We start from the raw sequence: 17,824 nt of genomic DNA on the forward strand, positions 1-17,824 counted from the left end.
AGATCCGCGATACTCAAATTTCTTATTGTGAGTGGTAAAAAGGTCTATGTACAAAGGACACTGTACTGACACACTGCAGCTAACATAACACACATGTTAGCCCACTCTGCTTATGCTTATCTCGAAATGAAATACCAAAATATAGTACATCTACTTTCTTCACATTTTCCGCAATTAGTGTCTCTTGTAACTTTATGATAAATTTTTTACAAATATATCAAAACTTATCCAGAGAAATTTTACAACCACTCGTTTCTCTTAACTTTCCTGTTAAAAACTTTATTTATTACATCTTCTTCTTCGTCTAGCCATTCACGTCCACATCTGAACATAAGCCTCTTCAAGTCTTCCTTTCCATTGTTTTTTATTGTACGCTACTTGTAGCCAATTTTTCCCGGCAGTCCTTTTCAGATCATCTGTCCATCTCATAGGAGGTCTGCCTCTGGATCTTTTGTGTTGGTATGGTCTACAGGTTAAAATTGATCTGTGCCATTTGTTTAGATCGCTCCTAGCTACATGTCCAGCGTATTCCCATTTCAACTTTAATGATTTTTGCACCACATCGGTGACTTTGGTTTTCTGTCTTATCCATGTGTTTGTTTTCTTGTCCTTAAGTGATATACCTAGCATTGCTCTTTCCATCGCGTGTTGAGTGACTCTAAGTATATTCATATTCTTTTTTGTGATTGTCCATGTTTGTGCCGCATAAGTTAATATCGGAATAATGCATGCATCAAAAACTTTAGATCTAAGATGTAATTGAATTTGTTGATTTCTGAGTATATTGTTCAGTTTACCGAATGCTGCCCAAGCTAACTTTCTTCTTCTTTTTATTTCTTCAGTTTGAATTTCCCTATTTAGTATTATTTTTTGTCCTAAGTATATATATTCTTCAACTTTTTCTATAACTTTATCGTTTATTATTGTCACGGTGTCTTCGGAGTGCATGACTTTTGTTTTGTTTAAATTCATTTTCAGTCCTATTTTAGAAGATTCGGTATGTAGTTCTAAAAGCATGGTTTGCATTTCTTGTAGGTCAGTAGCTATCAGGATTATGTCATCTGCAAATCGTAGATTACTGAGGTAGCGGCCATTGATGTTTATTCCCTTATATTTCCAATTTAGGTTTTTAAAAACGTCCTCCAAAACTAAGGTGAACAGTTTGGGTGATAAAGTATCTACCTGTTTGACTCCCCTGTTTAATGGTACAGGGTTCGTGTGTTCATTTTCATTTAGGTAGTATGTAGCTGTAGCTTGGTTCATAGTTTCTTTTATTAAGTTAATATATCTGCTGTATATTCTACAATTTTGCATTGCGTTTATTACGGCCGTGTGTTCTATGGTATCGAGAGCTTTTTCGTAGTCTAAAAAGCTAGGAAAACTGAAAACTTGTATTCGTTACATTTTTCTATTAATATTTTTGTGGTTAACAGGTGATCGGAAGTTGAATCCTTTTCTAAAACCTGCCTGTTCATATGGTTGGTATTCGTCTAATTTCCTTGTTAGTCGAGTAGTTATGACTTTGGTGAGTATTTTAAACAGGTGTGACAGTAGGCTGATGGGTCTGTAGTTTTCCAATTTTCGACTATCACCTTTCTTGTGTAATAAGATTACTTTAGAGTTGTTCCAGCTCTTAGGGACTTTGCCCTGATGTAAACAACTGTCCACAATCTTAGTTACAATTGCAATTAGTTTACCTCCTTCTAATATCATATCTGTGGCAATACTATCTTCTCCTGCAGCTTTATTTCTCTTCATGTTTTCCAATGCTGTAGTTACCTCTGAAATTGTTACTTTTGGCATTATTTCTGATCCAACATTTTTTATTAATTTCCGTGCTGGTCTCATCTCATCATCTGGTTGATGTGTTCTGTAAAGTTCTTTGTAAAATTCTTCTATTCGTGTCAGTATGTTTTCTCTAGTTGTGATTTCATTTTCGTCTTTTCCCATTAATGATATCATCTGACGTCGTCCTAGTGTCGGTCTGAGGCATTTCATACTCTTATTTTTTTCAATAGTTGTTGTTATTAATTTTTCGTTTTCTTTTCTTTTTTGTTGTCTGATTCCTTTTCTAATCTGCCTATTAAGTTCTCTATATTCGTCGGTTCCCCTTTTGTTATATTTATTTAAGATCTTCCTTCTTTTTATTTGTAATATTTCTTTGTCTAATTCATTGTATGTTGTTTTTGGTTTTTTCAGTTGCAGAAGGCTTTTATTTTTCGGTAATAAGGTTATTCAAATCATCAATATTATTGGAGTTTATCTGCTGCATGCTAACTTGATTTAATGCATGCGCTATCTTTTTATTAAATTCACTATTTTTGATTTCTTCAGATGTCCATTTGTATCTTTTTTCATGTATTCTTTTTCTTTCTTCAGGTGTCCATTTGTATCTTTTTTCATGTATTCTTTTTCTTTCTAGTTTTTTGTTAATTATTAGTTTTGTTCTTATTAGTCTATGATCGCTTCCTAGGTCAAACTGATTTAATACTGATGTCTTCTACTAGGTTTCTATTCTTCGTTAAGATATAATCTATTTCATTCTTTGTCTTTTTATCGGGGCTCATCCATGTCCATTTTCTGCCTGGTTTTTTATTGAAAAAGGAGTTCATTGAGTACATGTTATGTTCATTCATGGAATTGAGAAGCATTTCTCCTCTATCGTTTCTTTTCCCGTAGTCATAGTTACCAATTAAATGTTCGTAATCTTCCTCTTTTTTGCCCAATTTAGCATTAAAATCTCCTAATAGTATTTCGTAATTTGCTTTATTTATATCTACAGCTGTTCTTATTTCATCATAAAATATTTCTACTTCTTTATCGTCGTGGCTTTTGGTCGGAGCGTACACTTGGATCACTTTCAGAGTGGTTCTTTTATTAATCCTGATGATGAGATATGCTACTCTGTCTGATATGGGCTTGAATTCTTCGATACACTGTGTGAGGCTTTGTTTTACCAAGAATCCCACTCCCGTGTATTCGCCACCTTTATGCATAAAATGTGTGCCATTTTTTAGTATTATATACTTTTTCTTCTGGTCTCGCATATACCAAGGATATCCCATTTTATATCCTTTAGTTCGCTTTCTATTTCTGGGAATCTATTGTCGTCCGTCAGTGTTCGAATATTGTAGGAGCATAGCCAAATTGTCATCTTGTGGCAGCCGGTTCTTACCCAGGGATTCTTAGCACCCCCCCTTCCGTTAGTTGTTTGATCGCTGCCGTGATCAAGTCTCTGGGAAGTGCTGGGCACTGGGGGCCTTTTCTTTTTTGTCCTGTACATTGACTTGAAGGTTTGGACCGTTATCTCCTCACGCTGGTCCAGTGCAGGTTGAGGAGGGAAGGGAAGGATTTGGGTAGGTCTGGGTTGGTGGGTAGGATTTAGGGGTTAGGATCCGTTTCTCTCCCGGAAGAGGATTGGGAGAAAAAGCCGAGCTTCCGTGGGCAGGGGCGCATCCCTGAAGCAGACCTGTCTTTACCGGGATCGTAAAGAGTGTCTACCCGCTACCCTAATTTATTATTATATAGAACTACTTAATTTGAGACTCAAAAGAAGGCTAAATAAGAGAATAAGTTTAGTATTACAAACTATTTTAGGTTATATTTTATGTTGTATTACTGTATTATTCTTATAATAAAATTATTTACCATGCTGTAAAATAATTTGTCCACTCCTTTTCATTATGGTTGCTTTTGTGTTTCAGAGATCTATAGAATTGTTTCCCAAAAACAGATCAGAGACCCTCCGGAAGGTGACGTAATCCGACCACATAACGTAGAACCAATAGATGTAAAACCTACTATGAACTCTGATGGCGTGCGCAAACAGTGTTGTCAGTAATAATAAATAATTAGCAATAATATGCATGTTACACTAAATATGGGTAAGTTGTTTGAGAGGTTTGTTAATATAATAAAATATTTTTATGACAATCGAGTCTCACATAAAGTTCACCTGAGTGTTTGGTTTTCATAAGAATAAAATATTTTGACGTATGAATGTTTTTTGATGACATAAAAAATTCAATCAAATTGACAGTAAAAAAAACTGTGAACATTTTCTTTTCATGATTTGCGATATGAGTTAACATTGCATTACAGAAGTGTGTCAGTAACCGACTGTAGAAACTTCTTCTTCAAGTTCCGCTCCTATCGGAGATTGGAAATCGTTCTGGCAATTATAATTTTGTTGGTTACGCGCCTGAATAGTTCAATTGAACTGCATCCAAACCATTCACGGAGATTGCGTAGCCAGAGCCACGAGATTTTACGTCTTCCTACGCTTCTTCTGCCTTTGATTTTACCTTGCATTATATTCCTTAGTAGTTCGTATTTTTCACCTCTCATGATGTGCCCCAAGTATTCCAATTTCCTGATTTTTATGGAATTTAAAACTTCGCATTGTATTCCTAGTTGTTTGAGAACTTGTTCGTTTGTTTTGCGATCCATCCATGATATTTTCCAAATACGTCGGTAACACCACATTTCGAATGCTTCTAGGTTTTTAATGTTGGATTTTTTAAGTGTCCAAGCTTCAACCCCATACAAAAGGGTAGAGAAAATATAACATCGGAGTGATATATTGATATCGCGATTACAAAAAAGTTTTCTCATTATATTAAAAGTTGCCCGTGCAATTTCAATGCGGCATCTTATTTCCTTTGTCTGATCAGTATCTTCTGTGATCCTTGCTCCAAGGTATTTGTACGAAGATATTTGTTCAATTTCTGTATTATCTAGTACTAGCTTAACTTTGATGTTTTGTGCTTTTGTAAACATCATGAACTTGGTTTTCTTCAAATTTATTTTTAGTCCATAATCGTTGCAATACCTATATATTTAGTTGTTCAGCAAGGTGTTGCAGTTCTTCTAGTGTTCCTACCAGAAGGATGGTGTCGTCAGCATATCTTATGTTATTAAGTGGCTCACCGTTTATTATAAGGCACTCACTGACTTCGGCAAGCGCTAATTCTGAGATGGCTTCACTGTATAAATTGAATAACAAGGGTGATAAAATACACCCTTCCCCAAACACCCCAAACAGTGCATCTCGTGTTCCCAGTCCTTTCCTAAATCCCATTTGTGTATTACTTATGCCTTCATCTAATTTCTTATGTATTGTGAATTACTTTTAAAAACAATTTTAAGACATGACTCATTAAGGCTATGGTGGCGATGTTCATTGCACTCTTTTGCATTGGCTTTTTTGGGTAGCAGTATTCTTGGGAGCCATTCTTTAGGTATTATACCTGTTCTATATATGGTATTGAATAGATCCAAAAGAAGATCAATAGATTCAGTATTCACAATTTTGAGTAATTCGATAGGAACTTCATCAGGCCCGGGAGATTTACCACCTTTAGCTTGTTTCATTGCATATTCAATTTCTTCTCGTATTATGGCAGGCCCAGTATCATCCTTAAATTTTTTTGGTGCTTCTGTTATCTCTTTGTCTTCAAAAAGTTGTGCTATATATTGTGTCCATCTCTGCATTTTTTTGTTTATATCTGTTATAAGTGTACCACTTTCATCTCTTAGTTGCCTAGTTTGAAGTGTTTTTCTAATTCCTATTAATTCTCTAATTCTTTTATGCATGTTAAAAAAGTCATATTTTTTCTCAATTTCTTCTAGTTCTTGGCAATGCTCATGTAACATTCTCTCCTTAGCTTCTTTTATTCTCTTTTTAATTAATCGATCAGTTTCATTATATTTAATTGGATTTTTTGTTTTGAATGATTTTCTTTCATTCATTAATAGTAGTATTTCTTCAGTCATCCAGTATTATGTTTTCTTTTCTTTGGTTTTAAGTTTTCATTTGCTATTTTAATTATTGCTACTTTTATATTTTCCCATTTCTGATCAATGTTATAACAACCCTTATTCAGTTCTTGGGCATTACATAAATTTTCAGTAAGAGTTTTTACAGTTTGTTCCTTTGTTTGTGGTTCCCTTAATCTATTAATATCAATTCTACTTTGTGTGGGTTTTTAACCAGTTTCAATTTGGTTCGTAATGTGACTACTATGGGGTTATGGTTTGAACCGATGTCTGCTCCAGGGTAAATTTTGGCAGACAGTATAGAATTACGAAATCCTTGTCTAATGAGGACAAGGTCAATTTGATTTCGGATTATTCTTTCCGTTGTGTCACCGGGAGATTTCCGTGTATACAATCTTTTTTTTGGTAGCTTAAAAAGTGTATTAGCTATTACAAAGTCTTCCGTCTGGCAAAATTGTATCAAACGGTCACCACGTTCTTTTCTATTTCCTCGACCATATTCCCCCACATATCCATCCACTCTTCCCTGGCCAACTTTGGCATTGAAGTCGCCCATTACTATTGTAGTGTGATGTTTCTTCATTGATTTTAAGACTTGTTCCAAATCATGGTAAAATAGTTCGATATCGTCGTCTTCTTTATCTGCCGTAGGAGCATAAACTTGAATAAAATTTACTATACCTTTTTTAGACAAAAGTTGTATTGATAAGATCCTATCAGAATAAGTAGTAAAACTTCTCACAGAGTAACTAACTTTTTTTGCAACTAAGATAGCAACACTATAGCGATGATTGACCTCGTTGTTACCTGAATAATACATGATTCCATTATTTGTAATTTGTTTGCCTGAACCTGGCCACTGTACGCCACTTATACCTAAAACATCAATTTGGAGGTTTTCCATTTCAAGCAGTATGTTCGCTAATTTACCACTTGCGTATAGACTTCTGACATTCCAGGTTGCTATTTTCAATGTCTTAAGTGCACAGGGATTTCTCTGGTTTACGACCTGGGAGGCCGTGTGATCTACAGTTATTCCTCCCCTGTCGGATCTTGGATTCCGTGCTCCATAATCAGTAAGTTTGTTTACTTTACTTGTCATTTGCCATTCATGACTTTACTAGGGGTACTCTATGAGTCTTCAATGCAGTGGTTCCCCGTTGCCTTCTGCATCCTTACACTGTTGACGTATTTTTCGATTCATCCGCTTTTAGGACCAGTTTTCCAACCCTTGGACAAAAGAGTGTCCTTTCACTTATTAACTCATCCGCTCGCAACCGTTGGTCATAAGTGGGGGATTGCTTATACCGGCAATCATTCGGTGAATTACCTGTTGGTCCACGGGAGGTATTTTATTTCCCTCCTACTCACCGGTAAACCGGGTCGGGCATTCCCCTATCCGCCACCTGAGGACGCGCTCTCTAGAGTTTATAAAGTAAATAAAGTTTAAAAAAAAAGACATACCCAAATCAAACAGCAAACGAAAGAAAAATTCCAAGGACATTCCAACATAAAGTCGCAGCAAAAAAAATTAGATGGAGAAATAGGTAAGAGACTGGAAAAAACAGCTGCCAATATCTGGAAGATGGGGTCAAACAGTCATGATACAGGGAACAGACCTAAGCATTGGAAAACATAAATGAATCAGAAAGAAAACTGGTATGATACCTGGACCAGAGAATTTAAACAAATATGTAAAAAATTAAGAAATATGTACAAAAATAAATATACTATGGCGCTAAAGAAAACGAATATGTAGACAAAAACGACAGAAGCAAAACAAAAAAGAGAAAACAACTGTTTTCTTAGGTGGACAGTTATTTGTGTGAGGAGAATGTGTTGTTAATCCTCATCTCGTTTCTCTCATTGATGGTATCTTTTTTGAATTTTTGTTTCATTCCTGGCAGTGTGTCATTGCCTATCCTAGCATTAAGGTGTCCGAACATGACTAGTTTTTGAATGTCATTAATTTTTTCGATAGTTATTTGCAGTATGTTGTAGAATGTTTGTTTATTCCATGGATTTAGATATGTCTGGGGTGTAAACACTTATTAGGTGCAAATTGGTCTAGTTAAGCTTTAGTGACCTGTAGAATTCTGTTGTTTGCATATTTTATTTGTTCAATACTGTTTATGTATTTCTCATGTAATAGAATGCCTATTCCTGAATACGCTCCGTCTTATTTGGGTTTACCACTATATATTAGGAAGAATTGTGCATAGTGAGTTGTTCCTTGATCTTTCTTTTTGGTTTTTGATAAGCCATATACATATATCTATTCTAAGTGTTCTCATTTCAACAATTATTTGCTGGCCCGATTTAGTTTGTTTGTCCTTTGTCATTACATTATTCGTCGTAAATTCAATCCGTCCTGGTTCCGAGACAGCTTCAGTTCTGTATACCTAAATGTCTTTCTGCAGGCAGGGTGCTAACCTAATATGGAGTCTATCCTCCTTTATCCGAGCTTGGGACCGACAGCATGGTCGTGAACTACTCAATCCACCCAGAGACATGCAGACGTAGTTAAAACAGTGAAAAGTATTTTTATTGTAATAAAGGATACTCTGATAATGCTTTTATGTTTCTAAATCAGTAGTGTCATACCTTATCGTAGAGCAGCTTTATATCTTTCTGTATCTACCAGTACCATATCTGAATGTTGTTTTTATAAGAAAATCTATATAGGGTAATGGAAGTAATCTTGGACACTTGAGGAACAATAAATTTTCTTTTTCTACTGGTAATTATTAATAATAAAGTATTTTATTAACTTTACATACCTGCTTGTCTGAGTCTGAGCAAATTGTTGCTCAGACTGTATTGAATGAATGAATTGAACTTTGAATGAATTGCTATAGTTTTCAATGGAGATATTTTTAAAGTAATAAATACCAGAGTTATTTGTTTCTTAACTTTATTTATATAAAATACATTTTAAAGAAGTTACTGCTCTAATTTGCAGTTTTGTATTTTAATTCAATTTTCCTCATCCGACTCTTCTTCGCTCTCAACTGAATCAACTTCGAGCTCGACTTTAGGAGGTACATAACTCTTTGAATTAAGATTTTTATAAAATTCATGGTACATTGTGGGTATTTTGCTAGTATTACACAGCCACAGTAATCCCTTCAGCTCTTTTTCTTCAATTGGTAATGGTGCATCATATAGATTCGGTGGAAATTTGATGGTAGTGGAAGCCTCTGCATTTTCGATTTAATTTTATGTCACAACTTTTAAAACCATCATCGAATTCGTATAAATAAACATTATAGAATTTTGGTTCTCATGCGAAAATTTTATTTCTCGTATTTTGCTAACTTTAATTGATTTTTTTTTCGTTGTCAACTTTTCGATTCTTGGTATCAGACAAGAAAGTTGAAAAAATTATATCCGTAAACAGCCTTGGGATATTTCCGTAACATCATAAACTCTTCCTGTAGTTTTAACCATTGTGATTAATGTGACCCACTCTTCTGTCACCCTCGTTCTGAGTGTGGCCTTTTTCTAGAAATCTGTGAACAATATCAATGTGCAAATGTGCAGCAGCAAAAGCGTCTATTATCGTATTAACACTATGGTTTTCCTTGAGATCTAAAAATTTCCGGAGGCAACTGGCAATTTCATTTGGACCTCTTTTAGCCACCTGCTTATGCCAGACATAGCAGTAATCCTGATTATTTCCAACATCATAAACTCTAAAGTTATATGTAGAATATTTGCTTTTGTAGTAAAAATCACTTACGTTAGACAAAGGGGTAGCTAAAACCTTTTGAAGGTAAAAGCAAGCCACACACAAGTTCTTATCATTTAGCGCAAGCTGTTTGTCTATGTATTTTAAGTTTCTGATATAGATCGGTTATATTTATTTGAGAAAAATGCCATAAGCATCACTATATGACTGGTGAAGAACAGGATAGTACCGACCTACATGAAACATAATGGTATATTTTATAAGAAATTGGTTCTATAAATTTGTATTGTTATAAACAAAGCTTAATAAGTCTTGATGATTTTGTGTAAGTTTAAATTACTTTGATCATATTTCTGCAATGCATTTTCTATAAAATGTTCAAACAATAATTGGTTTGTATACAAAAACTAATTAATAATAATTATTAGCAATTATTGAGCAAATGGTAGGTAGTGAAAGATAAAAATATATATATTTAAATAATTTATAAAACCTTGAAGTAAAAATTAAAAGTTTATCTAGTCAACACTTACTTACATTATTATTTTCTCTTAAGAACTTATTTTCAAAGATATAGATATTGCAACAATAAATGAAGTGTTCATAATAATTATAAATAATAAGGTCCACGTTTTTCTTGAAAAATTGAAGCAGTAGTTTGGTGTTGAACATATGTCGATAATCCCTACACCTGATTATGTAATAAAATATTTCGGGTAAACTCAGTATTGAGAGAAAGTTGTCTTGGCATTACACTTCGTCACTTTCTTTCTCTGAATCACTGTTCTCCACATTGATAATAATTTTATTTAGAACAGGAATGTTTTTAAGATATTCTTTTTCGATATTTTTTACGTGCTCTATTGTTTTCTTCCAGTTATCCTCAGATATATTTTTAAATTCAGAATCTATTGGAGTCACGACAGTGTTAAAACATTTTGAACTTACATTTTTTTGTCTAATATTATATTTCAATTGAGACCATAAAAACTCTATTGGATTTAAAACGCAGTAATATGGTAGTAGTCTTAAAGTTGTATGTCCATTTTTACTTGCTGCATCATCAATAATATATTCCTTTACAAATAATTTTGTAATATGTACCTCTACTAATTGGTCTTTAGTGTACCAATCTTCAAAATATAAATCTTGTGATAATAAAAAATCTTGCAATTCATCCTTTCTAGAGTATTTATTCGGAATTTTTTTAAGTGGTCTAGAATGATAGGATGCATTATCTAAAACAATAACACAATAACAATGAAACTTTTGTTAAAGCCGCAGTTTTTAAAACACTCTCGTGCCGTTCCAATTCTTCACATAATAATCCATTAAACACATTTAACAGAATTTCTTTAGCGTCTTTCAATAAATGTTTTTTTTCTGGCTTTTAATACTTCCTCTACTTGGTCCAGCAACATTTTCAGGATTATTTGGTGGTAGAATTTCCTCATTTTCTTCAACAATTTCTACTTCATTATTCTCAACAATTTCTAATGCACTATTCTCCCATGGACGCCACATTTTTATTTAGGTACTTAATATTTTTCTGATAGCAAAATTGTCACTAATAAAGAGTCTTTCTTCAAGTGCCATCTTCGTTCCGAAGGTTGGCGATCATCAGGGCTATACGTATTTTCGAAACTGCTGACCGAAACAATTCGTTGCTGCTACAGCTATACCATTCCCTTAGATTCTTTAGCCAGGAGTTTCGCCTTCTTCCTATGGACCTTTTTCCTGCTATTTTCCCTTGCATAATTATTCGAAGCAGTTCATATCTTTCGCCTCTTGTAATGTGTCCCAAGTATTGCAGTTTTCGTTTTTTGATCGTAAATATGACTTTCTTTTCTTTATTCATTCTTCTCAAGACCTCGACATTTGTGACTCTCGGTCCATGATATTCTCAAGATTCTGCGATACATCCACAGTTCAAATGCCTCTAATTTTTTGGTATCAATCTTTTTCAACGTCCATGACTCCATTCCGTAGAACAGCACAGAAAGTACGTAACATCTCATCAGACGAAGTTTCATTTCAAGGCTCAAATCTCTTCCGCAGATCTCAAATCTCTAAAGAGTCTTTACAGAGTTTAAACTAAAAATTATATGTATAACAATACCGAAAGCCACATCAATCTTGTTATCGGTCGTTCAGAATTTCCTGGAAATTTAAAAACCTTGGTCAGCACAGCAGGGCTATGACATGAACCCGACAATCGAGTAAGAGGAGTCATAAACTCATAAACTTTTATTGATAGGTATAAAAAGGGGCTTACATCGTCAAATTTTAGCAGTAGCGTAAATAAAAGCATTATTGTGATTAAAGATAAAAACATTATTTTGATTAAATAGACCTAACAGGTATAATTATTTAAATATAATATATTTATAATTGTACCTAATAAAATTATATTTTACAGTAATTATTATTTTTGCGTTTTTCTGAATACTATCCTGTAACAAGGCAAAATATTAAAGAGGAACTATTAAAACAGATGTCATTTGATCTAAGAACATGGATATATTTTGTTCGGTACCATTTTTACACCAATTGCTCCAGCCGTATTTAAAACAGAACAAACGGTTAAACTGGTCCTTTTTTTGTTAAAAGAACCCAATATTGAACTGTTCAATGAAAATATCTCTATACCGGCGTGACGTGGCAACTGTAGTAATTTTATTTTGTTTACAATACTCGTTGTACAATCGGTACATTTTCCCGATATTTAGCCCTTCTTTAAGGTATATCTTCATCGTATTCTTACGCGTATAATGGGAAGGTACTACAGGAAACTAATGTATATGATTTTTTACGTTGTCTATAAGTTGTGGTGATAGTTTATGTGGTCTGTTAGTGTGTTTTCCACGTTTATCTACCGCTAATTTTCCACCATCTTCCAGTTTTGTGGTCCAAGTTCTGAAACGTTAAGGGTTTCCAAGAACATAGTTTTGCAAACACGTTGTTCTTCTTTGCGAATGTAGAAGTAATATTCTCGAGGGTAATTTCTTCGAGACCGTTGTTCTGCAGTAATAGTTAATTGTTTTTTGGCAACCTGTCTCATATGACGAGCAATAAAATCCCACTTTCTCGTATTATCTTTTAACTTCCAAAATTCATTGAAAAAAAGTCTCAATAGCTATTTTGGTAGCACATTTTAGTCTACATGTGTTTGCACACCTATCTATCTTCCTTTAATTTTAATACCTTTTCGATTTTCATGTTCAAGTCTAAGATTTAGACTAGTTTAAGATTTTTCGTCCACCCACTCACTAACGTTTCTAATTATTTTCTTACTTTCTCTATATTGCCCCTGTTTCTTCTCTTTCTATTTGTGGTTGTCTCAGTTATATTCTTATTAGGTTTAATTGTTACTCCAGGGATGTTTTCCTCTTCTGTCGGAATTTAATCTGGGTCAGTATCAGAGTCTGCATGGGTTCCTTATCGCTTTCCTTCTAAATTATTTCATTTTCATTCCCATTGGCTTCATTCTCTTCTAAGCTTACTGAAATTAAACACAAAAGAGTTAAATTCATAATATTTTTCATGCAGAATTTAAACCAACCTGTAGAATATTTAGGATTAATATGTCTCGTGGTCACTATGATCCTCATTCGTCTTTTTGTATTTGCTTTCTTCTACAATACTTATAGCAATATGTTTACCTTAAAAAAAAAACAAGGGTTTTTACTTTGTTATTCATCATCATCATTGGTGCTACAGCCCTATAAAAGAGCCTCGACCTTCCCAAGTCTATCACGCCAGTCAGTTCTATCCATTGCCAACTGTTGCCAGTTTGCTGCGCCTATTTGTCTACCATCCTCATCTACACCATCCCTCCATCTGAGTTTTGGTCTATCCCTTTTTCTACTTCCCACAGGTTGTGGCATAAGGATTCTTCTAGGAGAGTTGTTCTGCCCATCTTAGTCTTCCTATTTTTATAAAGGATACTACGTCTTTACCACCAAATATATGTTTATATCTGTGATATATCTCGTAGTTGTACCTCCTTCTCCAAACACCATTTTCACAGATGCCACCAAATATTCTTCTCAGGATCCTTCGTTCAAATATAAGCAGGAGATTTTCATCTGCCTTGGAAATGGTCCATGCCTCCGACCCATATGCCAACACTGGTTGTATAAGGGTTTTGTATATGGTTATTTTTGTTTTTTGGCTTAAGTTTCTGCTTCTCATATGTCTACTCAGTCCAAAATAGCATTTGTTTGCTAGGATTATTCTTCACTTGATTTCTTCCGTCATGACGTTCTCCTTGGTGATCAGGGAGCCCAAGTATGTGAATTTGTCCACCACTTCAAAGGTAGAATTATCAACCGTGAATTGGTGGCCGATGTTTCTGGCTCTATTGTTGGGTGTTGATGCCATTATCTTAGTTTTATTTTCATTTACTTGCAGGCCCATATTTTTTGAGGCGTGTGACAAGGTGGTATACATTTCTTCTAGCTTGCGTGTTGTGCGGGCAACTAGATCAACATCATCTGCATATGCCAAAATTTGGGATGATTTATTAAAAATGTTTCCTCTGCTGTCTATTTGGGCATCCCTGACCGCCTTTTCCAAAGCTATGTTGAAAAGGAGACACGCCAGCGCATCTCCCTGTCGCAGCCCAACATGCGTTTCAAATGCCTGTAATTGTTCGCCCTGTATTTGGACTTTGCAAACAACTTTACGCATTGTAGCCTTAACCAATCTTATCAGTTTATCGGGGATGTGGAATTCATCCATGGCTTCATACAATTTATTTCTTAGGACACTATCATAGGCCGATTTAAAATCTACGAAGATGGTATGTGTCGATATTAAATTCATTGGTTTTTTCCAGTATTTGCCTTGACACAAAGATCTGGTCTGTTGTTGATCGACCAGGCCTTACTTTGTTATTATTTTAAATAAAGTTGATTATGAATTTACCTTCAGAAGAATGATAAGAAATATGTGTTTCAGTGTTTTTATACGCCTTCTCAGCTAATTTCAATATTAACTCACTTCTGGAACACATTATGGCAGTTACAAAACTAAACTTTTGAACATAACCTTAAACTAGCGCCGAATACTTTAGTAACTCATGTTACTATACCTAATGTTGTCACCTCGGATAACAACGAAAACTCTTGTAACTCAAGATACTATGATTTTCTACGGTTGTTTTTCATAAATCGGAGATAATATAAAACGCGTACACGTAATATTGGTTGCATAACTATATTTACTGAGATACTATTCTTAAGGAAGAGATCATTATGTTCTATTGCTTTGTGCTCGTAACTCAAAAAGTGGAAAATGCGTTTAATTGTAGATCCAGTATTGGACACCCAAAGTAAATCTTTTGAACAATAAAATCAACTAAAATCCAACTTAATTTTTTTAAGTTTGTGTAAGTTAAACAAACTGATTCACTTTCTTGCAACCAACGCTAATAATACAACTGTCGTGCCGCCAAAACTTGACGTGGCAAACGTATGTTCACTTTAATAAAACAAGCTGCATGAAGAGTTGCCACAGAGCAAAGATTATAGATTTCTATTAAAGGTTTTCCCTGTAAAAGATTCGTTGATATTATGCATTTGTCCAAAACTGGTTACAGTACCTTAATTTATTATCCAATTTTTGTTCTTATCTAAATAACTGTAGTATTTTTTTAATTTTCAGATTTCAGCCGGTAGTGCCGCCTTGTCCAACTCACTGTGGCTATTTATGATTTATTTTAAGTATTACCAGAAGCTCTACACTTCTCGTTTAGCTAAACAATTGGCAATGCGGATTACCACCAAACTTTCTTTATGCTGAGCACCTAGTATGCTATCCATTATAAGTTTGTACATTATATATCTCTCATTTGATACTACTTTGAATATATATGGAAAATATTATATATATAATAATTAAAAATAAAAGAGGTTTACATTATTTATGTTTATAAAAGTGTATGTCTTAGAATCGAAGACGTATATACTCTATTTGTATTTATAACCTTCTACAGGTGCATATTTATTGTTAAATTATGTTGAAATCATGTGTATTTTACTGTATTAAAATATGCTGGAATATCTATTTCTTTTTTCCTTAGACAAAAATGTAGCTTCCCTGGTTCCATTGATAAGGGAACAAAAAGATTTTTCAACGTAACTCACAATATGAAATGTTAACAAAACAGTTATTTTCCCTTGATCAAAAGATATTTTCTATATTATACTGATGATAATAGTGCTTCGATGGAAATAAACCTTTAAACAAAGTGGGTTCTCATAACTTCTATGAAATTCTGTTTTAAATAAATAATTTTCATTTTGATGGTCAATCCAGGTCTCGAGCTCGATTGTTTTATGATGTACAGTTTTTGGCAGTAATTCCGTAATTGCTGTAGCTCACTGTTCATCTAGACAGCAATCCAAAATATACGCTCTACGATCTTAAAATCTGCATTGTTTATATTATTTCGTTCCTAGATTACTCTTTTTGAATGCTTGTCAGTATAACATCATCTGCATACCTAAAGTTTCTATTTCATCTATAACCCATATATTTCTATGATCATCGTCATATTACCATTCACACAGTATTTGTCAAATTGGAGACAAGATATATCTTGGTCTACCCCCATTTGACTTGAGAAAATGGAAATTGGTTAACTACTTTTTAAAATTTGACTCATAATAATAAAACATTAATTTTGGAGCTACCTAAATCATTTGGTTAGCAAAGGGATCCACCAAAAAAATCTTTTTGTTCATATTATCTAAGTCGAACCAGTTTCTTTTCTGAGTTCTGCCATGTTAAATATTGTAACGACATTAACAAAAATGTACCACAGTTAACCTTACTTCAATTTTATAAATAATTACTTGACTGTTTAGGAAATTTACAATTAATGGATGGGTCGATTTATGTAGTAAGATTTCTGGATACAAGTTGACTGAAAGCCATTTAGATGGTAAACGAAAAACACCAAAGGTATATACTATATAACTCACAAGCCTAACAGTCTTTTGTGTATTACACCGAATGAATAGAAAAAATTAAAACTCTAATGACGTTTCAGCTTTGAGATCGGAATCCTTTTGATGGAAAAGTGTATGTTTACTTTCCGGATATCCACTTATTCGTACATTAGTGTGTCTTTTTAACAAAACCCGCTTTGAAGCAGTGAATTCCATTATTTCTTTCTAAATGTAAAATTTTAAATATCTAAAATTGAATCTTTGTTTTTTTACATATTTTCGCATTTATTTAGCCAAATATCAGTTTTCTTAGCGTGCAATTACTTTACTGTGTGTGGTTTTTCCAAATTGGTTACGCTGCCTATCTTGTTTTGAATTTTCGTTATCTGTTCTAAGTAAACCCTTATAATTTCTCTCCTCTACTGGAAAATTTTGAATGGTTATTCTTGAATCTCCTGCTGTGATGTTCCTAATAGCATTAAAACAATGTTGTTATAGACTTTGAGACATAAGACGCCTATTGGAACTGGTAAATAAAAATAGTTCTATCTACTACATAAATTGATCCACATTTTGGCAAAATCTGCACACTGGACGATTTCTCCTAATACCTAAGCAGTGTGTAAGATTGTATGTGATTTTTGTAGGTATTGTAGACATATTCATAAAAGTGTAGATAATGTTCTGTTACATAGGCCATACCGATTACTATTTTATTTGGACATCTTGAACAAATGGTATCATTGTTGTCAACTGTAATATAAGCTTCTTATTAAAATTATAAATTTAATTTTTAAATAAAACTTTCTGTAACACATATATTCCTTTTTCACGAACCTAGAACTTTCTTGGTTGCCATACAAGTATTCCTTTAACCTTTTTTCCCTTTTCACCCTCTGGCGATACAACGAATTTTAATACATACAGCTTCGCAAAGAACTGGGTCATGGCCGTCACATGAAAATTTGGCAACAGTGAGTAGAGGCCCTTAGAAAATACCTGTTTGTGTTTATAAGTGCATTCTGCTGGTCACAATAGTGATTTTATAACTTACTTCATATGTAATAACATGTTATGATAATGGCATAATACAAGACCTACATTCACTGGTTTGTTGATAAAGATAAAGTCGACTTTACACTACATGATTTATCATGTGATTTGTCATATGATTTTGTCATGCGGCTCGTCATAACTTGTCACAGGAGAATAGGACAATTACAATAAATACAAGATATGATATTTGACAGGTGGCCCAGGAGTGTGACGTAGTCAAGACTGCTCGAACCCATTATTACAGCTTAACGTACACATTAATTTTGAAATTATGGTCAAAAATGATCGAATTTTTTTAAATGTTTTGTTTTTTTTTATTTTTCCTGGGGTACAGGCGAAATAT

At 33.8% G+C, this 17,824-nt stretch overlaps 1 protein-coding gene across 1 annotated transcript in view; it reads left to right on the forward strand.

The window, feature by feature from the left end:
* Positions 1–17,244, forward strand: part of Rab11 (RAS oncogene family member Rab11) — a 49,586-nt gene extending 32,342 nt beyond the window's left edge. The window contains exons 4-5 of the mRNA XM_072543244.1: positions 3,705–3,884; positions 15,137–17,244. Of these exons, the coding sequence (XP_072399345.1) occupies positions 3,705–3,841 (137 nt within the window). The 3' untranslated portion in view covers positions 3,842–3,884; positions 15,137–17,244. The remainder of the gene's footprint in view (positions 1–3,704; positions 3,885–15,136) is intronic.
* Positions 17,245–17,824: the final 580 nt, after the last annotated feature.

The sequence above is a fragment of the Diabrotica undecimpunctata genome, chromosome 9, assembly GCF_040954645.1.
Source record: "Diabrotica undecimpunctata isolate CICGRU chromosome 9, icDiaUnde3, whole genome shotgun sequence".
NCBI classification, from domain to species: domain Eukaryota; kingdom Metazoa; phylum Arthropoda; class Insecta; order Coleoptera; family Chrysomelidae; genus Diabrotica; species Diabrotica undecimpunctata.